Genomic DNA, 24,620 nt, shown 5'->3' with positions numbered 1-24,620 from the left:
TTGGCGCTCATTTAATATTAGTGTATTACACACACTATTGCACGTCTATAATGCGTGGTTAATTTTCGTAGGACACTCACAAATTCAAAACCCTGCGCCAAAATTTACTATTTTCTATTTATTATCTGTTCTGTGGTTCGGTTATATTTCGTCGTGCTAATAATAAATATGCGCTTCATAACATTGTATTCTGGCTCTAGGATGAAAATTATGTACTTAATGTATTCTAAAAATATTTATTTTACATATAGTATTAGGTATATATTTTCTATATTTCTTACTACATATTATATGAATACAAGTGAATGTCATTTGATCTAATTTTAAGCGAGGTAATTAAGCGACGAGGCGTATCAGTGTAGTTAAAGATCAAAACAGGTGTAAAGTTATAAAACGTATAGGTACCTACTATTATATTTGTCGGATTATTTTTCTTTTCGAATAATCAGGATGAACTTTCCTCAGTTTTCTCCATAAGGCCCCATGTCTAGGTACCAATACAAAATTAAAGTTTTTTATACTCACATTATGGATGGGGAGATCCGTTCTTACTATTATTTATTATCACACTACCAAAGCTTCGTTAGATATAAGTAAAATGAATCATTTTTATTTCATAAAAAAATCAATGATTTTTGAGAGAACTTATACTAAAACTGTATTACTTTATAAGGTTTCTTTATTATTTAGATAGAAGAACTTCATTAAATATCGTTCAACAAACGGTTATTTTATAACATTGTAATTTTATCTTTGACATTATTTTTATGTTAATATTTTAACATACGTATTGATTAATTAAAATACTGTTAAACGTATACTATGAATAAATTCACTCTTTTCTCTGTGAAAAAAATATATTTACGTAATAACATATTTTTCTGAAAAAGTGCAAGTTAAAATGTTTCAACAGTTTAAAAATTATGATCTATATATTATTAAATAATGTAAAAACTATGATTGTATAATATATAAAATATTTTATTTGTAGTATAACTAAAATTATTTGAGTGATCACAAAAATTCATCAGCACGAAATTGTACCAAGAATAAAAGTCCAATAAAGTAATTAATATAAAATAGATAATAGTGTGCTATGAAAAGTGTTTCATTAATGTGTCTTTGTAGCCCTCGGTACTGATATCATACATTATGTCTATTTTTTGTCTCCAATTCAGAAGGTCATAATAATCAATCGCAAGACCCCCTCGTGTAGGACCTAGAAAAATATTTTTTATAATATCATTAAAAAAAAAAATCACTGATCGCCATTTTACGTATAACAAAAGATAAGTAGATTTGATAAGTAATGTTAAGTGTGAAGTCCGCTAGAGTATGCAAGATTTCAATTCTGATTATCCTGTTACGTCATTTGAGTTTTGTGAAAGCAGGATGAAATTTCATAACTTTAAAAAGTTGACAAAGATGTGTTATATAATAAACTATTTCATTTATTCAACGAAGAAGACACAATATTTGAGAATGTAACATTATATAATATATTGAACATACATAATTTGAAAACATCTCATGCATATACAGCCAGTGTGCTTTTCCAATTAAACTACAGACATCCTACTTAATCTTCTATCTTTTTTTCTTTAACTTTAACTTCCAGTTAAAATCGTCATAATTAAGGCCATTGGACCCGTTTTTTCCTGTCTTCTCAGAATCGTGGAAATGGCAAGGACGTTTAACACGAATTGACACATAATAAACACTTTATTTATTTAAAATCTAATAAATAATATTCAAATAACACTTTTTGTGTCATTAAAATTTTCTGATTCGCTTTACTTTTTAAAATAAATGACAAATAGTCGGTCCTGTTTTCGAAATTGGCCAAAACGACTGTCACGCCACAGTGAATTTTTGAACTTAATAATAGTTTTGCAGGTATATATTGTATGAAAGAAATGGGTAAAACAATACATTTCATTGATTAACTCACGTACTTTTTTAATTTCAGAAAAATAAAGATTTTAAAGCCATTTTAGTTTGAGTATACATCAGCCAATTTTGAATGATTTTTTCTCACAAAATAATATATACTGCACAATAAAAATATTTTTTTATTATAATATAACATTTCCGTAATACTATAAATAATAATTAACAATGAAAAAATAAATAAAACCCTATAAATTCGGTACAATTAGTGACGCTGTATTACCAAAACACGTCGTACGTTTTCATGTATTTATCCTATTTTCAGACAATTTAGATATATAATTATTTTGCAAAATTAACAAAAAGAGACCATTTGATCGATTAATTCATATAGTTTTTCTAATTTCTCATTTCTAACCTTAGTAGGCTTGTGAATTTCAACGGGTGAGGACGTCTTTTTTTCCAAAATTTTATCCGTCGCGAACAGTATTTTAACTCATAGAAAAATGACCTTTACTCGCATTGCAGTAACAATCAAATTGGCAAGACCACATAACGTAGACCAGGTGTTATAATTTGTGTTGACAAATCAAACATCATAAAATACCAGTGAATGTCAAACTGAGAAAAATGTAGTTATATTATATTATTTATTATCTTGTAATACAAATGGTTGCAGCATGTGAGATATTGTAAGATAATTGAATCTTATAACCACGATGGCTACAAAGAAGTCCTAAAGGTATTCGTTCGGTGCAACATTTATAAAAAAAAATATTTTGGACTTGAGCAGTTTAGATAAAATATAGGTGGACTTTAATTATTTTGATAAATACCTACTTGGTTGGGCTTAATACAGTTTTTATGTACCTGGGTTGCCATGTTTTGTTATTTTCAAAGGGACGTATCCAGGAGTATGTTTATTGGCATTATCAATAGAAACAAAATAATATTATTTTTCAAGGTCTATTTATTATCGATCTTAAGTGGTTTATGTCACAAATAGTAAATTTGTAGAAAATTTAAAGTAAAATACGTTTTCGAATGCTGTCATAGTAATGGCCACTGAAACATGTGTCATAATTTTCCTAATCGTCAAAATAATAATAAAATAAGTGTTTTGGGGCAGAAAATCACGTATATGTTTTATGATGTATGTATTTTTCAGATGGTTTGTGGTAAAATCTTTTTTTTTCATACTGCCACAATTCAACTATTCATAATTAATTGTTTGTTAAATTTTTCATTGTGCACTTTGACTTAATAGGTAGGTGATAAAGTTTTTACCTTACTTTATTGTATTAATTTATTGTTAAGTGAGAATTAGCTGCTTTCGTTGTCAGTGTGTATTTGATGAGTGCGCATAGTGCCTGACGATGTCGAAAGGCGAAACCAGGATCGCATAAAACGACTCAAATGAAATAGTACAAAACTTAAATCCATTAGAATTTAATATATTTAATGCCGAGTTGAATTGAATGGAATCACCTTAGGCATTTATTAGTAATTATTTAACACAAGTAATAAATATATTGAGGTAAGAACCTAGTTCATTGAATAATAAAAACAATATTACTCTTTACATCACAACTGACAAGATTTATATGAATTGTATATTGCCTGAACTCATTGATCCTAGACTAACACGGTCGATGGATATAAGAAACCCTCAATATCATAATTATATTAGATGCTATCAATAGAAAAGAAAAAAAAAATAATAATAATTTATAATAGTTATTCTAATACATTACATACCGTTAAGCCTGTACACTAATTAAAGAACCAATTATTAATTTTCTATACACACTAATGTTCCGAAATCCTCCGCGGCGACCAAAACGTACTGCCGTCAAATACACGTTATTATAATAATGGTTTCTTAAATCTTGATTGTTGCGTAATAAATTTAAAAAAAATTGTAAAAAGTTGTAAATATTCATTGAATTGCTTTCTTTTATGAGTCATGTTTTTATAATTCAATAAAAACGCAATAATAACAGAAATCTTTTATGCATCTTGTGAATGTTTTAAACTTATAATTTGTAATGTGAGCTCATGAAAAAATTAATAACTTTTGTATTCATACACACCGATATATATAAATAATATACCAATTTGAAACACCTCAGAAACATACATAAGTATTAGATTTTTTTTTGAAAAATATTTGAATTTGAACCCACAATATGATAGGTTCAAGAAAAGGTGTCACTTCACAAATTCAGCATATCAATAATATGAGGTTCTTATTTGGAGGTCTACTATTTTTATTCTTATAATTTATTCTACCTACCACAAAAATGTTTATAAAATTTGTTAGGAAAAAAAATATTATTAATTCAACACTTTTAAAACCTCTGATTTCGTATCTACTCCCAGAGACGCTGTTTGTTTTTTTATGCGCGCTCCGCGTAATGCTATTTTGTTGTGGCTCTTACGTCAAATTTGATTCTTACGAATGAACCCATAGGCCTTAAGTAAAACGTACACTGGATTTTTTCTCTTGTGTATATGCATGAGATGTTTTCAAATTATGTATGTTAAAGATGTGTTAATTCAAATGACAAAAAATATTGGTTATACAATATACACATGGCCACGAGTTTCTCAAAAATACGATCTACTCAATGCCAACATTTCCAAGCAAAACGTTATAAAAATGAACTTATTAATTTAACGTTGAAAGTACGATGATATAATGATTATAATTGATGATTGAAGATGTTCTAAAGGCGAACCTCAATTATTCGGATTTCTTTTTTATCATCTGTTTCGTATAATTATAAGAATCAGATAATATAATTCAAAATACCTACATAATTCGTAAAAAAAGGAATAAATTCTACTATATTTTAAATTATTCGGACCATCGTCCCTATTATTCCAGACGATTGGGGTTATAATGTAGTAACAAAAATAAAATTAATAACAAAATTAAGTGTTTGTTATTTTTAATGACAAAATACATATACTTAATACGGATTGAATGTTTTCTATATTCATTTCCAAATCATTCATTTTGATACAAAATCGCTTTAAGTAACTTTTTGGAAATATTGTACCTATTAATAAAAATATACTACGTACTTTTTAAATGAACTTTTTTTTTTTGATTCAATGAATAATTCTAAGATAACAAAATTAATAATAAATTAATAATGATAATAAAGATAATAAAATTAATAATAATAAGACAATGTAGCATTTGTTATTGAATCTTATACAATGTTTAGAATACCTATGACTAAAATTTCCTGACTACGACTAAAAAGATCCGATTAATAAAATAAAAACGTTGTTTAAAAACCAAAATATTAGTATACTGTATGTTTTATTTAGGAAAACTATTGAAAGGATAAACTGACAGTTTTCGACTAAGAGATGGTAACCTAAGAAGAAAATTGCTAAAATCTTACCTTCAGTAATAACCTCCATGCCATAGCTTACTTCTCTCCCAACCATATTCTCATATTGTATGGCAATTGATGCTAAAATGACATCTGCCATTCCCCATACATCTGTTCTGGTGTTATTATCTATGTGTTCCACTTTATTCATGAATAATATCTCTGGGGAAGTAAGTTTACCTAAAACATTCCTTCTCCATTCCTACAACATAAAAATAGAATAGCATTTTCAAGATGTACCAGAGAAAAGATTAATAAGATAGAAATGCGAAAGGCAATCGCCATTGGCCAAGGATTTGAAGCTAATATTAGTTTACCACTTAATGACAGGCAGAAATACAAAGCCTGCCAAGTATCTTCGAAATATTACCAAATCGAATGCGCGTTTCGTATAGGTGACAAACTTAAATGCATATTATGATACAGGCTAATTATGAAAAATAATAATATATTCTTTAACATGTCTATTTATTCTATATTATGTCTCACTCGAGAATAATTATACCTTCATACAGACTCATCCAGAACTAGCGCTCAAAATGAACAATTTTACGAACCGGAGCGCTCGATATTTTTTCGAAAATATTAGGTAACATAGTTATTTAATTATATGTATATTGTATAAAAATTAATGTGTTCGATTTTTTCTTATATTGTCTTTCTAGCTTAAATGGTCAACATAATTTTTCCACGGCATGAAGCGATAATTTTAGGGATTTCATTAACCGGAACGGCGCTCCAGTGGACTCCGGTCCATTTCGAGCCTTGCCCAGAAGTTAACTCACTTCCCTTGTAAGGTACTATAATGTCGTAAGATAAAGATGTAAAAATAAAAAAATGTCGAGAAATACTTTAAAGGTGCGTAATACAATGTTAATGAAAGACAAACAAGTGGCGAGCTATTGAATACCTAGGTCCCAGATGATACTTCAAATGCAGTACCTCCAGTACCAATACTGCCTACAAATTTTAATATAATGTACTGTCACTGCACACGTGTACCGAATTTTAAGTCTCATGGTACGGAAAATAGACAAAAAATGAGCGTGATAGAAAAACGTTTCAAATTTATAAGTATATGTTACTAGACAAGTAGATATGTATATGTTTACCCAAGTTGCATTGACAGTCAGGGTTGGTTCCCACGCCAATACAGATATAAGATGTGGCTTGAATTCAGTGCCATTTAATACAATATAAGTTGCTTCTGGATCCATAAAAAAGTTGAATTCAACACCCGGTGCAATGTTGCCTTTACCTGAAATAAATATATTGAAAACAATATGATAAACCAAGTAGGTAGACGTGTTATAATGAAGGGATAATAATTAAGTTATTGGTTATGATCGTCTCGAAAAGGGATTCTCGGGATTTTTTGTTCAGAAATTACGAGATTCTCATTTATAGAGTATTAGAAATGAAATTTGGAAGCAGCATTGCAAATGTTTTAAGCACTGGCTAGACGCTCATGCTTTACGACAAGCTTACATGCGCAAACCGGTTTGTATCGGGAAACCCGTCTGTATGGACGGGAAAACTGTACGCAAAACCGAAAAGCGCTGTAAAGGTGTTTCGTATTTTTATACCGCGTAGGCAAGTCACTGCCGTTTAGCCGGTGCATTTGAGAAATTTGTCGGAAGAGCTAAAAAACATGAAATCTGTCAATTTCGATTACCTATGGGTGTAATTTTGTGAAATAATTTCGAAGACTTTTGAAGACGAAGAATTCGACTTTCATTCTGAACAGAATTTGTAAAATTCGTAGGCGTAAAAAGCTTTTGACTTTCACGCAAATTTGGTTGCGTAATAAAAAATCTCAAGTATTGCCGAGATCTAGAGAAATCAGTGAACTAATTATCGAATTCGAGAATTCTCGAATCTCAAGAATCGAAAAAAGTCGAGACATTACAAACTCTAAGTAGTATGAGTTTTATAGAAAAAATTAGAAATGTGTTATTCAAATGGCGTAAATCGTAACTTCTAATGATAACTAAGGGTACAAGTGCTGTAAAAAGGTCGAAAAATAAGAATTTATACATAAATAATATAAATGATATACCTAATATATTATTATTTCAAGATCCATTCTTACCAGTCAATAAATGATATAACAATTAGAGAAAGAAATTGGTGTGTGTGTGTACTTATGTATGCGCGTTAGAAGTTATACTTTTTTGGCGTAACAAAACTTGTGATAACTTAGATTCTTCGACTAGCCCTTAATTATCTTGTTAAATTGCACAATCAAGAAAAAGGGCCGCTTATTAGAGCGCCGTTGGTTTATTTCTATACACTTTAACTTATATTACTAAACATATATAATTTAGAAAAACACTTTCTGAGAGCATACATTATAACCAATAGAAAAAATCTTTTTTGAAAAAAGTAAGCCAACCCGACGGGGATTCGAACTCCGTATCTCCCAGGTATATGTAATGTAATGCAGCGGATCAGGGCGTATACCTGGGAGATACGGAGTTCGAATCCCCGTCGGGTTGGCTTACTTTTTTCAAAAAAGATTTTTTCTATTGGTTATAATGTATGCTCTCAGAAAGTGTTTTTCTAAATTATATATGTTCAATAATCAGAATGATATATTCTTAAATCTTGTGAATTATTCATTGAATAAAAGAAATAGTTAATTATATTACTAAATTATTATATAGTTATTTCTCGTTGTTTTTATTTTTAAAGTAACAACTGTCACTCTGACGTTTAATCGTTTGTTTACGTAAGGAATTACAAATGACCGACAATAATAAATTCGTTGCCTAGTCAACGGAAAAATTCTACTATCAAACTTGCGTTTATATACAGCTGACTGATTCATAGCTAACTTCATACTTTCGTAACGGTGTGCGCGCGCAGCTCTCAATTTCACTCCCTACCAAACGCCCGAAAAGAAGTATAACTTCAAAAACTTATACGACTCACCTTGTATACATCCACCCAGAATGTAAAACTTTTTGACTTTTTTTAAAAAGTCTTTGTCCATTCTGATTGCCAAAGCGATATTTGTCAGCGGTCCTGTTGCCAGAAGCGTTACTTCACCTATAACAATATTTTACATTACTAAGTATTACATAATTGTTTAGCTATTTTATATTAGGTATAGTAATGACAATGAGTGTAACAATACAAAATGTTATTTATGATGTATATTATCAATATACATTTAACATAGAATTGTCAAATAACCAATCCCCGTAATAATACCTCTCCATAACGTGTGGTACCAATATGATCCATCTAATAATGGAACGATTTTGAAAAGTGAAACTAGGAAGAATGATTATAACCAATGGAACTTGATATCTTGTCAAACGCAATATCTGTCGATTAAACTGTCGGCTTCAAGAAAAAATCACAAATTTCGATAATTTTTTGGTTGGCACAGACATAATAAATCGTCATTATTCTGGCAGAAGACACTAATTCGAAAAAAATACATATTGAGTTAGTTATACCAAAATGTTCCTTATTTCAAACTTTACCGTCTGGAAAACTTCTTAATAAATAAACAGTTTTTATTTAAAAGTCATCCTTTTTACGATTACTTAATAAATTCACATGATAGACCATTTTAACAACTTCAAAGTCAAATTACTCAAAACTAGTATTTTCCAGTTAGTGTGTTCTGCCAGAACAGAGACGAAATATACTAAGTAGTAATTTTTCGCCTAAAAACGAACGTAGCAATTTTCGAAATAGTTCGTTACCTGGATTTTCATTAACCATTCTGATGAGTGCCATAACAGCATGTTCATGTTGGAGTAAGTCTGTTGATGGAGGGTTAGGAAATTCAACGTCTCCCAGACCATCGACTCCATAATAATTATCACTTTCCCTTGTCCTTAAAAGTGACTTATCAGCCCCTCTGTACACGGGGACCTAAAGAAAACATACAGAATCAGATTTATAATTCAATAACAACTACTGTGCGACAACAAAAAAATCGGCGATAATAGTCGCTGTAGTTGCATATAGAAGATTGATCAGTGACGCACCTGTCATGGTGGCAACGCGTGCTAGAGACGTGTTTAAATAATGTATCGGGTCTCTTTTTAGATGCGACTCCTTTTCTTCTTCGCAAAAAACCAAAAATTTATTAATAATAATTTTAACATCACTCCTGATAATTTTAGACATACATATTTTAATTATAAAAAGCTTCACATTACGTAAATTGATAGATCCGTACACCACGGGAGCGTAAAATGAAATGATAAATTTGGGAGCGTTCCTCATTTGAAAACGGAAGTGCGATTAGCTTCACTGGAGGAGATTGTTCACAGTTTTAACGCGTGGACAAGAAGTTCTTGTTCGACAGTATACATTATATTTTTTTTTAATGTTGGACGCAATTCTTAGACCAAATAATATATCATTTTTATCGTTGACAATCCCAAATAAAAACAAATGTCAAAAGTTCCAACATATTCTTCTAGAAAATAATAAAATAAGATGATGCAGACCTGGCTAGAGATTGCTAGAGACCAAGGAGAATGGAAGATGAAAATTAGGGAAGCTAAGGCTGATTTTAGGCTAGCACCATTGGAATAAGAAGTTGACTTACATCCAGACGGCTTGCGATCTTCAAAACCTTCAAAACGTTAACGACTACATTATCCAATGCAGTATTTCCGTGTCCGCAAGTTATGCCTAATATCTTCAGTCCGTTACTGGAATAAAGATTTTTTTACAATATTTTACAATGTTTATGAATAGTCATATTAATTATATTATAACTGGATGTAGTTATAAACTTTTTACATTTTCACGACTCAATTCTAATGGGCCATGTGGTGCGATTGACTAAAATCTAATGTAGTTTTTTATTTTTGTGATGAGTTCGAATTTCAAATTTTGAAACTATCGCAAATAATCTTTTTTCCGATAGTGGCACTTATAAACTAGTGTATGACAGTAATCGCTGTAAACCAGTGCTTCTCAAACTTTTTCATACCACGGTCCCCGAAATCAGAAAAAAAATCCAAGGTTCCCGTGGCCAACAGTACTTTATTTACCATTAATTAGTATTTATAGGTACATTTTTATTAAACACAATAGAACATTTCATTTACTTGCTTGTGAAACAAAAATTTAAAAAAAACCCAAGAAAAATTAACTTCAAATTTATTACAGCTACAGCCTACAAAAACAATTTAATGAGGGAGTGTAATTGCATATTTTACATAATAAATCAATATCCTGTACAATGTTTGAAATGCTAATTCTCAGGGTTTGCTCCAAAGTCTCCGTTGAAAGACACGACCTGTGTTTATTTTTTATTAGCAGTAATGATGAAAATTCTGTTTCGAATAGGTATGTTGTCGCAAAAGGAATTATCTTCAAGGGAATTATCTGATCTAATATCAATCAATTCTTCTTGAACTGCCCACGTAATATGATCATATTTTAAGGATTTAGTTAATGGTGTTCTTATCCAATTGTTATTTTGGTCTTCATTTAAGTTTGGGAAATATTTGTTGAAATACTGAAAGATTTCGCCGCTTCCTGGCAGGAGCTCCAGGGTCTCTTAGCGGGCCGCGCCTTCCAGTTTGAGAAGTACTGCTGTAAATTATCAACTAATTATATAGTGAAAATGACAATTTTACTTCTTTTAATTTACCTGTGATTTTCTGTGGCATATTTTTCTGCTCTAAGTAAATAAAAAATTGCCATCGCGTCATCGGAACCAGCATCAACATCGATAATTAATTTCATTTGTTTATCATTTTTTGTTTTTCTAGAAAAAATAATAATAAAATAAATGACACCAATTTTATATGTGTGTGGGAAACATCTACATACACTAATTTAACATTTGTATAATAAGTGCGATATAGTCTATTTTACTTTGTATAATACACAATATTGTAAGTAATCAGTCATCATCATACTGCCAAAAGTTGGTAAGTCTCGAAATCATGTTGTAGTCATGAGTAATTGCAATTTTAAGTTTGACATGCCCTCTAAAATCAGGCGTAATGCTAGTTTATTTGTGGTTTATGCGCATGTTCTATATATAGGATGACCTTGATTTTTTTTTCTAGCATAGATATTTATATCATCATCATCATCAGGGGCGCGACAACCCGGTGTGGGTCCTGGCCTCCTCCAACAGCTCCCTCCACCTGTCCCTATCCAGTGTGGCCGCTTTCCAATTTGGTACCCCCAGAATACGGGAGTCACTGGCAGCTCCATCTAACCAGCGAATCTTTGGCCTCCCTCTTCTTCTACGTCCTATTGGATTGCTGGACATCACTCTCTTTGCCGGTTCATTGTCATTCATACGGTGCACATGACCTAGCCATCGCAGTCTCCCAATCTTAATTGATTGAACTGCGCTGCAATCTCCGTACAGTCCGTAGAGCTCAGCATTATATCTTCTCCTCCAATTGGTGCCATCCCTGATCGGTCCATATATACGGCGGAGAATTTTTCTTTCAAAGATGTTCAGGGCTCGTTCATTTCGCAGAGTTAATGTCCAGGTTTCCGATGCGTAGGTGAGCACTGGCTTTACAAGTGTCTTGTAAAGAGTGCTTTTAGTTCGACGAGATAGTAAGCGGGACATAAAATGTCTTAACAGACCAAAGTAGCATTTATTCGCAGACATGATTCTCTTGTTGATTTCTTCTGTAATATCATTATGTCGAGTCACAAGAGATCCAAGGTATATGAAACTGTCGACCGTATCAAACTTGTATACACCAATATCTAACTTTGGTGCGACTTCTCATGGTGTGACATAGACAGGCATGTATTTAGTTTTTGCCTCGTTTATTTGTAAACCCATTCTTTTGGCAGAGGCTTCTAGTGCTGTGAATGCCTTTTTCAGCGCCAATTCTGATATGGCAATGATGTCGATATCATCGGCATACGCCAGCAGCTGCACAGGCTTAGTAAATATCGTGCCGCTGCCACGGGCATCAATCTTTGCATCCCGTATCGCCTTTTCTAGCGCAATATTGAAAAGAAGGCATGCCAGAGAGTCACCTTGCCTTAGGCCATTCAGTGATACAAATGGCTCGGATATTTCCGCTTGAAGCTTTACCCGGCATTGTACTGGTGTCATTGTCATCTCTACAAGTTTAATTATTTTCGTCGGAATTTCAAATTCTCGCATTGCTTCGTATAGCCAGTATCGATTAATGCTATCATAAGCTGCCTTAAAATCGATGAACAGGTGATACGTGTTAATATTGAATTCAGTGGTCTTTTCTAGAATCTGCCTTAGAGTGAATATTTGAGTAACACATGATCTCTCTCGTCAAAAGCCTCCTTGATAGTGCCCGAGTATTCCTTCTACAATGGGTTCCAGCCGCTGGAATATCAGAATCGACAACAGTTTATATGCAGAGTTAAGGAGTATCGCCCCTCTGTAGTTACTACATTCTAGTTGGTCTCCTTTCTTGTGCAGGGGACAAATCAGCCCATCCTTCCACTCTTCTGGTATCTTTTCTGAAGTCCATACTTGGTGGATTAGGCTATGTAAATGTTTGAGCAGGCTTTCTCCCCCACATTTTATTAATTCACTCTGGAGGTTATCTATTCCAGGCGATTTGTTTGTTTTTAACCTTGACATGGCACCTTTTACCTCATTTAATGTCGGTGGTTCTTCGTTATCATCCATGCCACTTTGTACTGATTCCTGGTCATGAGTATTAATGTTAGTGTTGCCGGCATCATTATGGAGGGTATTTAAATGTTGATCAAAGAAACCCACCCACCGGGCAAGAATACGGTGCTTTTCTGTGAGTATCATGCCATTGTCATCCTTGCACATTGTGATACGAGGCTTGAAACCCTTCCTAACATTATTTATCTTTCTATAGAACAGCCGACTTTCTTGGGCTTTATAGTGTTCTTGGAGTAGGATCATTTCCTTTTTTAAAAATAATCACGTTTCTTTTTCTTGTGTAGTTTCTTTTCTTCACGCCGGCGCTTTTTATACTCATCGTCTGATGCCCGTGTTTTCTTCTGTAGCATCATTAAGTAAGCCTCATTCTTTCTCGTAGTGACTTCGCGGCAATCTTCGTCAAACCATTCTGATCGTTCACCTGTTTTTCGGCGTCCTAAGGTATCGTTAGCTGAGGATACTATGGCAGTCTTGCACTCTTCCCAGTTTTGATTCACCTCTTCATGATCTCCAACCTCAACATTGTCGCTCAGGTGAGTGTTAAAGCTCTCCTGGTACCGAGCCAGTTCCTGCGGAATCTTCAGTTTCTCTGTGTCAAAGGGTTTTGCTCTTGCTCCCATTTCCTTTTTGGTGTTCGAGATCTTTGCTCTAACTTTTCCACACACTAGGAAATGGTCTGAGTCTACATTAGCCCCTCTGTATGTCTGGACGCTCATTAGATCCGATCTGTGTCTGTTGTCTATCAAAATATGGTCTATTTGGTTTATTGTGCACCCATCCGGGGATTTCCAAGTTCCATTATATATATCCTTACGGGGAAACATTGTGCTACCAATAACCATATTTAGTGACGCTGCACAGTTAATTAGTCGGGTACCATTGTCATTACTTTCATTGTGAAGACTATGTTTACCGACAATGGCAGTGTAGATCTCCTCCCGTCCTATTTTGGCATATAGATCACCGAGTATTATTTTGACATCGTGATTTGGGCAACTGTTGTACGTGCTTTCTAACGCATCGTAGAAGTCCTCTTTTTCCTCATCGGACTTATCCTCTGTAGGGGCATGTACACTTATAAATGAGTAATTGAAGAAACTTCCTTTAATTCGCAGTCGCATGATCCTTGGGTTGACTGGTTCGAACCCAATAATTAAATGTTTCACTCGTTTGCTTACGATGAATCCAGTCCCAAAGTGATGTTCACTATCATGGCAGCTATAGAGTATAGTGCAGTCTCGTTTCTCCATCACTCCTTGACCTATCCATCGCATCTCCTGTAGGGCCGTAATATCACATTGGTATTTTATGAGTTGTTCTGTAAGGAGTTTAAGTGCTCCTGGTCGATAGAGTGATAATGTATTCCATGTTCCAAATCGTATTTCCTTAAAGCGTTTGCCAGGTTGTCTGAGTTTAGTGTCCGGTTTCCGAGGCTGTTGGTGTGGTTTCGTAACAATGTGTTTTTTTTTACGGGATGAGGTTGTTAGCTCCACGCCCAACCCCCTTTTCGGAGGGCCATTTCTTCCTTCTCCGTTAGCCCTGACTACACCTTCCACCAGGGTTGACTACCTGATCTTAGGTGTAGTTGCTCAGGTTTCCAGGGTTCACCACGTGGAGGTAGAGATAGGAATTGAGTAGGAGAGGCTATGCGACACAATGACACCGACACAACAAGGATACAGTGTCGTGCGGTACGCATGCACTACCCCGTTAGACCCCATAGATATTTATAACAACGGATTATGTGTCTATATATAAATATATTTATATATAGACACATAATCCGTTGTTATCTCTAAATACCTACATTATCGAGTTACCAACTTTTGGCGGCAACCTAGTAAAAACATAAAATTAATATTTTTCTAAATATACGTAGGTACTTATAATAAAAAATATTTTAGAGGCTTCCATAATAATTAATAGTTCATGAATTTATCAGTAGGTACGTTACATTTTCAACATGATATTGCTAAAATTGACCACTAGTGGTTTCCAACATTTTTATGCATAGCCACCTCTTTGATAAAAATACATAACATATTGTACCACGGCCTCCCATTTATATCTAAGCCATACTAAAATATATCCACTGTCATTGATATATAGAAATTTACTTTCTTTAGAAAATGTACGATTATGTCTATCCATGTAATTGAACATCGATCAAGCTCAAGGTTCCTATTAAAATATTATATTCGAAGTACTGACGTTTAAACGGGTATATATTGTGACAATATATACTTTAATAACAAGTTATGAATAGGTTTTACACCTCTGCACACATATTAATACGTTATTAGATATGTAAAAAGTTTTAAGTATTTTATTACTGACATTTGTTTATATCCTATATTTTAGTCAATAATAAATAATATAAAGATAATTCAAATTTCAACAATCAATAAAGAAGAAGACCTCATTTATTTTATAACATGCCGAAAACAGTTAGTCATGTAGAATTTACAATAGCATGCTTAATTAACGTTGGAAGTTGATTTACTCAATTTGCTCACCGGTGAATACACTATATTCGATTAATCCACAGCACTTCCATTTTGTTTGTTTCATAAACATAATAAATACGTCTGTGGTATTCTTTTTAAAATAAAATAATTAATGCTGTCTTTATCCCATCTAATCACTGCCGACCCGCCCCCACTTTGGGGACACAACCCACCGTTTGGGAACCGCAGTTATTTCTATATATTATATACAAATAACTAACGGTTATATAATAATTTTTCACGTGTGCACCCACGTTGGCTTAATTGCCAAAGCGGCCATCTCTGTATAAATACGAAGCCGTGGGTTTCAGATTCAAACCTGATCAAAAAATCCATGTTCTTTTTTCAATGTGTAACAATTATTCGGCGATTTTTTTAAAAATATAACTTCCACTTTGTGTAGGCTCATATGCTACGATTAGAGACGAACATGGTTTTTTTTTTACTTTTTTACTATAAGTATAATTCCAACGTAGGTACGTACGCAAAATTATCGGTATCTCAGAGTAATAATATAAAGAGAGTGGTATTGTTCACCAAAATGAAGCCATGTTTCTTGCGTATAACGCACAGTAGAACCTCAATTTAATATATTTAATATTATTAACTTAACTATGAGACGATACCCCATCATGTTTTTTTAGAATTATTAATAACCATGTCCTTGCCTTTTTCGTACAAGGTAGTTGTTAGTAATTTTGAACAATCACACACACCCAGGATTTGAGAAAAACACATAAATATTGTGTCCTGAATCGGAATAGGGAATCGAACCCAGAACTCTCGGGTGGAAGGCAAGCGCCTTACGCACTGCACCACGAGAGCCGCCTATACCATCATGTTGCTATTCAGTACAGCAACTAAATTTAAACACAACATAATATTTTCTAATAAATTAACTAAAAATAATTACCACTAATTTTATATTTAATACAAAAATAATAAATTTCGGCAACACGTGCTCGCAGTTTTTAATTGACTAGTCATTCAAATCAATATTTACCGGCGACGTTTACAAATATTTGATTTAGCCGTATAAATTCTTTCTTACTTGAACGCATATTGCGGAGATATAAGCGTGCCGAATGTTATCTCAATCGCACTTATGGATAGTTTTTATTCAAGCCTTGTCAGTACTGCTTCTAGACTGTGAGTGTAAAATCTGTTCGGTGAGGATTGGTGCTTAGCTAATCTTTCAACCTACTGTCAAAATTCAAATATACCTACCGATTAATTTATAAAATAAAGTATTTAACTCAGTTGTAGCGTTGTAGGATATAATTCCACTAGGTAACTATATCGAACAGCGACTGAGTTTTTATCATTCATAACATATATACTAATTATCTTACATAGTCAATACGCGTGTTCTCACATTAAATGAAAAAAAAATGTAAAATTATTGTTTATTTTAAATATATTGTCGTACTGATAATATGTACTGACCTTAAGAACAGCTTTGTTATGTCATAGCGTAATCATACAAATGACACGCTGATTACTACTGACAGCAGTGTTGCCAACTAAATTTTTCAAAATTCAGTAGATTTTTTGATTTTTTCTTCAAAATATCAGTAGATTGACAAAAATGAATGAAATTCAACGATTGTGTTTGGTTAAAGCGTGCATATTGACATAATCTCACAAGTGTCTTTTAAAATATCATACAAAAGTGACTTTTATTCATCACAAATATCATAATTTCTTCTTTTTCTGACCAAAATTTCAGTAGATCTACTGAAATTTCAATAGACATGGCAACACTGACTGACAGGCCGTGAAAAATGTTTCAATACTTTTTGACCAATACTTTGATACTTTGGTATTATACCTACCGATATTCTTTCCATATAATATGGGTTTCCATATTTTTTGTCATTGTAGTCCAGTGGCATAGCTTTAAAAATATTCAATTCTTTTTAAGCATGGCCATTGATTATTGAGCCCCTTCAAAATATAACCATGAGCCAGTGGCGAAGGGTGGAGTTAAGCTGTTAAGATCCGACATAAATAGTGCCCACTAAACTTTATCAGTTAAACTTATTTATTTTCATTGAAAAAATACTAAAATGTGTAAATAGTGTTTGTTGATTTAAAAAAAATCAATTATTAAATCCTGTCTAATTCAAGTGATAGTAGATAATAGTAAAAATAAACCATTTATCCACAAAACATTTAAAATTATTCCATTAAACTATACATCATTTTACATGTTTTTGAGATAGAAGAATATTTTTTATCGATTATGGTTTGGTATTATAGGCATGGTTTAATGAATTTTAAAAAACTAACCAACACCACCTGTATGTAATATGTATTCTTAATTCAACGTAAACAAATATCAACGGCTGGTCGGCCCCAAGTGGACACATTGACGCCAGTAGATGTGTTCATAGAAAAAGTTGGGAAATGCCAAACTGCCAGCAAGTCCCATCTGCTGGCCTCCCCGTAGCGACCTCCGGGCAATGCAGCGTACGCTGTAGCTAATAGCAGGGGGCAAAGGGCGAGTGACCGGCGCCATAAAACTGGCCTTCTGGCTAAGGGAAGGAAATCCCTGACAGAAAAACCTGGTCGAGCCGACCTTCAGGGCCCTCGTGGCTCAGGCCTCAGGAGCGCTGGGCTAATCACCTTGCCTCCTTAAACGAAACAGATTAACAAAACACCTACACAGCAGCCTCGGACGACAACCGACTCTGTAAAACGACGTCCTTGCATGGAAATGGACAATGAAACAGGTAGAGTAATCCTCTCTAACAACTCGAATATGCGCATTGGGACATGTAATTTTCGCACCCTGCGTACCCCCGGAAAGGACCTGCACGCCACACGCATCATGCACACCTACGGTGTGGACATCCTAGGGCTGAGCAAAGTGCGCTGGAAAGGAGCCGGGAGAAAGTTGATTGAGGGTTACTCTATTGTCTACTCAGGTCAGGAGCAATACCATCGCCAGGGAGTGGCAGTATTGATGTCAAAGAGAGCGACCCGTTGCCTCGTGAAATGGGAACCAATCTCGGAAAGACTGATACGTGCCTCTTTCAAGACGCCTGGTAGCTCCTTGACCGTCTTTCAGTGCTACACCCCCACTGAGGATGCCGACGCGCAGACAAAGGATGCTTTTTACGATTCTCTTCACGCGGCAGTCTCCGCCATCCCCCGAAGAGACCGCGTGATTGTAATGGGGGATTATAATGCAAGAGTAGGAGCAGACCCGGTGCTTGGCCCCACGGTGATGGGACGACACGGCCTCGGTGACCCCAACGATAATGGTGAGCGGCTCGTAGAATTCGCCACTCTGAACGAGCTTGCAATCGGAGGCACTGTTTTTCCCCACAAAGACATTCAAAAATATACGTGGACGTCTCCTGATGGATGCACGACGACGCAGATTGACCACTTCTTGTACAGTTTGAAGCACCGAAAGGAACTTCTCGACGTGCGTACTTACAGAGGCGCCGATATCCATAGCGATCATGAGTTACTTATTAGTAACATCCGAGTAAAACTCAGTCGCCAGGCGAGGCCTCCAAAGCGCGAACGAATTGACGTTGAGAAGCTCCGACGCCGAAGAATTCGGATCGACTTCGAAACTGCAATACGAGATAGTGTAGATCGTATCTACGAGCGGCAAAAATCTGAATCCGACCTCATTGAGGCGGATTGGAGCCTCATAAAGAATGCGATTGTGTCGTCGGCTCGTACCGTCCTTGGTACCAGAAGGAGTGCGCAGCCAAAGTGGATGTCTGACGAAACGTGGGTTGAAATTGGTGAACGAGCCAGGCTGAAAGCCCTGAGAGACGAGGAGACAGACCCCGACCGAACCGAGGACCGCCGGACTGACTACCAGACCCAAGACAGGGTAGTCAAACGATCCGTGCGGTTGGACAAACGCAATTTTATGAACCGGCAAATTGAAGCGGTAGAGGAGGCAGCAAGCAGAAATGACACCAGGAAACTCTTCCGAATCACCCGTGAAGTCTGCGGCAGGCGACCACCGACTCCCGGAGCCATTTGTGGTCCCAGTGGAGCAATAGAGTCTGACGCAGAATGCGTCAAGAAGATTTGGAAGAATCATTTCTGCGGAGTGCTAAACCGCCCACCCCCTTTGGATCCCTTTGACATATCTGCGGAAGCTTTACTTTTGGACATTTCCGATTGCCCGCCCACCCACACCGAGATAAAATCGGCTGTGAAAAGGCTCAAGAACGGAAAGGCACCGGGGGGAGACGGGATTCATTCTGAATTCCTCACGTACAGCTTGAGCGCAATCCTGCACCCTATGTTTCATCTGATGACAAAGGTGTGGGAAGAAGAGCGCTGCCCAAGGGACTGGGTGAACGGTGAAATCATCACACTTCTTAAAAAGGTGACCCTCTAAGCTGCGACAATTACCGAGGCATTACGCTACTCAGTGTTCCGGGAAAGATTTTGGCAAACATCATTTTGATGAGAATAAGGGACCCAATAATGCACGTCCTCAGGAAAAACCAAGCCGGGTTTCTACCTGGTCGAGCGTGTGCAGACCAAATCTACAACCTTCGATGTCTTCTCCAGCAGAGCCATGAGTTGAACAGTCCGATGGCTTGCTGCTTTGTGGATTATGAGAAGGCTTTCGACAATCCGCACCGCCCCTCCCTCTGGATGATACTGGGAGCATACGGGATCCCTCCCAAGATCATTGCCATAATCAAAAGCCTGCACGAGAACAGCGAATGCTGTGTCAGAATTGGAGATACTATCACGGAATGGTTCGGGGTCACGACCGGAGTCAGACAGGGTTGTGTCCTTGCACCGTTTCTCTTTATCATTCTCTTTGACTTTATACTACGGAAGTCAATACCACCCGACCGAGGCATACCTGTTACCCCCACGGTAAAGCTATGCGACCTGGAATACGCCGATGATGCTGTCCTATTCGACAACTGAATCGAGGACATTCAAGAGACAATCGACAGGTTGCATAACAACTCCTCTCGCGTTGGTTTGAAAATCAACGCGAAGAAAACCAACGTCTTGTGCAATAGTACCTGTCCTGATCCAGATTTCCCTCTGATTAGCGATGGACAAAACATCGAGAGCGTCGACAGCTTCAAGTACCTGGGGGTACACATCACGGGAGATGGCATTTTGCAGAAAGAGCTCGCTATCTGAATGGGAATGGCTGCAGCAACATTCAACTCGATGCGAAATGTCTGGGACTCACGATTGTACTCGGTCAAAACCAAATGCCGCCTATTCGACGCTTGCATTCTGACAGTGCTGCTTTATGGTAGCGAGTCATGGCACCTTACGAAGGCTCAGAGCAACCGTATACTAAGCTTCGAAAACAGATGTTTGTGACGAATACTGGGTGTGCGGTGGTATGACTTTAGGAGCAATGAGGAGATAAGAGAACGTACCAAGCAGCCTCTCATCACGCTGAAAGTGAAGAGGCGACGTTGGACCTGGCTCGGCCACGTGCTGCGGATGCCAGAAGAGAAATTTAACCTGGCTTGCCTGTTCTTCAAGCCGACCGGATTCCGGCGTCCTGGAAGGCCGCTAAATACAATCTACAGAGTGTATACGGCGAAGCTACGGGATGCTGGTTTGACCTGGAACGAAGCAAGAAGACTGGCGAGCGACAGGGATTCTTGGAGGCGCCGCGTGGTGTCCATATGCTCCAGCTAAGGGGCGGATATGGGCAAAGAAGAAAGAAAGAAGTGTGACTGAAAAAGTGTGCACTATTTATGTTGATCGCCCATGGCATACTGAACTTAAACTACATATTATGGTTTGGCAGCGCTCGAAATGGAAAATTTTACGAACCGGAGCGCTCGATGATTTTACGAAAATATTAACATAGTTATCTCAATGTATGAGTATTTTATAAAAATAAGAGTTAAGTTTTTTTGTTATATGGCCGATCTAGCTCAGACGGTCAAATTATTTTCCTACGAGATCTTATTAATCGGAACGGCGCTCCGGTGCGTTACGGTCCATTTCGAGCCCTGTGGTTTGGTTTAGACATTAGCAATGGAAACAAATACGCATGATTGACAACGTTTAGTGAGGACTATTTATGTCGAATCTTAACAGCCTACCTCTACCCCTCGCTACTGCCTGGAGCTCTTAAATTTAAAAAGGCGAGAAAAAAACAATTTTCCGTTATTACCGTCAGTTTACGAAAACCTTTGAATTTTCCATCCTATGCCGCTAGGTTTTTGTGGAAAAATGCATTTGATATTGATGCTTTTAAGTAGGTATAGATTTTTGTTGACCGATACTTTATTGATACTTTTTTTCTATATAATACCGATACCGAGTATTGATTATTTTTCTTTCGATATGACAGCCTTACCAATGACTAGGTTCAAAAGTGACATATTATAATATATTACCATATCATAACCTAAAATTTTCAATTTGACAGACTTACCTAAATAACAAACTACTGCCATCTGAACTATTCTAATTTAAGACGTTTAAGTAGCTAAATATTCTTAATTTGAAAATACTTACTGTGACAATATGACTCCCACAGCGCATGTCGCGATAAGAAATGTCGAAATGACAAATCCATTTCGAAATGACTTCATTTTTGTACAAAAATTGGCAAACCTCGACTTTGTTTTTATGCGGATTGAAGATTCTGTGAACATTATAATATTTAATAAACATCACTCTCAAAACACATTTTTACACTAAATAAACTAAGATGTAACGTAAGTCAGTCGTATGCTAACCTTAATGAGTAACGATGAAGTATACTTTATTCTGGTATATTGTGTGCACTGGCTGACTAATAAAATAAATATTAGACACGTACAACTAGATCTAGTACAATTTTTTATACTCCTACGAGAAGACAATTTATAAACATTCGTTTACACATGCTACTTTACTTTATACATCTATATAACTTAGTGCAATATTATGAGCATTTATTTACTATCTCACTCGTTGAGTTTTAATAAAATTATGTAATTAACTACTTCTTTTATTCAACGAATAATTCACAAGATTTTAAGAATGTACCATTCTTGGATAGCGCTTATGAGCAGGTATTAAAAAGGCCAATAGTTAAAGTTTGTTGCAATTAAGCATGACAGTCGTAGCATAGTGGTTATGCACAGGACGCGATACCCAAGAGACTCAGGTTCGATTCCTGCTAGGTGTCTTACTTTTTCTATTGGCTATATTTTCTCATGAGTGTTTTCAAAATTATGTATGTTTTATAAAAGATTGTCTCGAATTTATTCTTTCTATATAACAGTTCAAAATCGGTTTTAATTCCATAATGATATCGTCACCTCAATACTACAACTATATGACTCTGATTTAGACATTGTTGGGAAAATGAAATTTAAAATTTACTTGATTAATATAAATCTAGGCTATAATTATTATTTAAAACAAAAATGGAAAATTGTGGTTGTCTAACTAGGAACAATTAAATAATGTTGAATTGTTTGAAAAGATATTTTAGATATAATATTTTATTTATTTGATGCATTTATGGTTTTAATGTTATCTAATATTTTCAAACACAAAATTAATACAGTTCCCATTATCTTCTCACTTTTTTCATCTAGTTTAATCATTTTTCAGAGAAGGAAATGTAAAAACATTTTCAATAGCTATCTCAAAAACAGTTAAAATCAAGTTATCTATTTAGTTGTAGTATTGAGGTGACGATATAATAATATACATGTTTTTAATTTTTACTATTTAGATTCTACTCATTTAAAACTATGTATTTTGAAACTTGACAAGAAGATAATTTATTGAAATATACCAAGTAAAGCAACATACAGGCGGATCTCGATTTTCGAGCGTTCTACTTTCGCACAATTCGTTATTTCGTAAATTTCTTAAAATTTAGATTTTTGTTGATAATGCAAAAACTGTGCGCTTTCATGCAGTCACTCCTCTCTCATCCGCTCCAATCGGGTGGTATTCAACAATCTCTTGAAAAGTTTATAAACAAAACACCTGATTGCTAATACGCCTCGCTTATATCATTATACCCATTGATAAATAAATACTTTAAATTACACTTGTTGATGTTATTTTACATCCCTCTACCATGGCCCCCACAAGGGGGTGGGGGGCTGACAGGGCTAAAATCCTAGCCTGGGGGCCCGCTTCAGGATGTGGGGGCCATGCCCTCTACTTTCGAACACATTTTCAGGAACCAATTACGTATGAAAGTCTAGAGCCACCTGTAATACATAATAATGTATTGCTCTAATATACAATTTTATTCGCTGCTTTTATTTTATAACAATATAAGTAGGTATTGCTTATTACAATATGATGAATACGAAAGCAAATCATTTACTTGAACAATGAATTGTTTTTTTAATACCTACCCATGGAAAATCGATACCTTTGGACGATTGTATGAGCGTTGGCATTTGTCAACAACTCAAAGTATAATAATATTTACTGAACATAATAATTCCGGAAGCAAAACGTTGAAATTTAAAATTAATTAAATAAATAAATTAAATAAATTAATCTTCAATAACTACTATAGTTACTATAGGTGGTCAATGATATTATATAAATTAAATTGAATAGGTAGGTACGTCAGCTTACAATTTACTAATACTAATGATGTAAATATAACTGTTAACATAATTATTATTCTATAATGTTTTAAAACAGATATTTTATTTTAAAAAATAGCTATTGAAATGTAGATTAAAAATAAATTTATATTATTATTTAGGTACCTATGTAAATATCAATATATAAACACTCATACAGTTTATTTTACAGTAATTCTTTACTAAAATTGATAAATTATCTTGCGCAAAGTGTGTGGATCAACTCTAGAATCAAAATAAAAAAGAAAGAAATAAAAAATTAAAAAATCTACTTATCTAATTAGTATCATGAAAATCAGTTAATTAAGATAACATTTAGGTAGATACATGACAGAATTATATTTGACAAATACATAGGTACGCATCATAATAAATAAAACAAACAGCGAATTATGAGGGTTGAAAATACCCAATATTATATAAGTTTTTATTTTGAACTTACACTGTATTCCAACCGGTAGTCAATATAGTACCAATAAAATAGTTAAATACATTTAACTTATCGTACGACTCGTTAAAAAAACATATGTTATCAATAATTATTTCATTAAGAATATCACCTCCATTTACGAAATTTCAC

At 34.8% G+C, this 24,620-nt stretch overlaps 1 protein-coding gene across 2 annotated transcripts; it reads right to left on the bottom strand.

Moving 5' to 3' along the window:
• Positions 1-961: 961 nt before the first annotated feature.
• LOC147064491 (uncharacterized) lies at positions 962-24,620 on the bottom strand. Of its 2 annotated transcripts, none has more exons than XM_085957539.1 (9): positions 24,483-24,620; positions 21,948-22,077; positions 10,933-11,049; positions 9,877-9,982; positions 9,020-9,191; positions 8,235-8,351; positions 6,413-6,558; positions 5,310-5,502; positions 962-1,219 (listed from the first exon to the last, which is right to left on the bottom strand). In XM_085957539.1, exons 2-9 carry the CDS (start codon positions 22,022-22,024, stop codon positions 1,095-1,097), a joined length of 1,053 nt encoding a protein of 350 aa, XP_085813665.1. In that variant the 5' UTR covers positions 22,025-22,077; positions 24,483-24,620; the 3' UTR covers positions 962-1,094. The 2 variants fall into 2 exon arrangements, with proteins under 2 accessions (XP_085813665.1, XP_085813666.1); XM_085957540.1 differs by lacking the exon at positions 24,483-24,620 and adding an exon at positions 22,172-22,229.

The sequence above is a fragment of the Rhyacophila brunnea genome, unplaced genomic scaffold, assembly GCF_057557595.1.
Source record: "Rhyacophila brunnea isolate RB1 unplaced genomic scaffold, BYU_Rbru_1.0 scaffold_7, whole genome shotgun sequence".
Lineage (NCBI taxonomy): Eukaryota > Metazoa > Arthropoda > Insecta > Trichoptera > Rhyacophilidae > Rhyacophila > Rhyacophila brunnea.
This window is presented reverse-complemented; position numbering and strand designations above follow the sequence as displayed.

Excerpts from the sequence above, each read along its gene's own strand:
- LOC147064491 (XM_085957539.1), bottom strand. The coding sequence starts at position 22,024 with ATGAAGTCATTTCGAAATGGATTTGTCATTTCGACATTTCTTATCGCG. Across the intron at positions 8,352-9,019 it reads AATGGTTAATGAAAATCCAG|GTGAAGTAACGCTTCTGGCA; the intron begins GTAACGAACTAT and ends ATATTGTTATAG. Across the intron at positions 5,503-6,412 it reads TGACTGTCAATGCAACTTGG|GAATGGAGAAGGAATGTTTT; the intron begins GTAAACATATAC and ends TTTATGTTGTAG.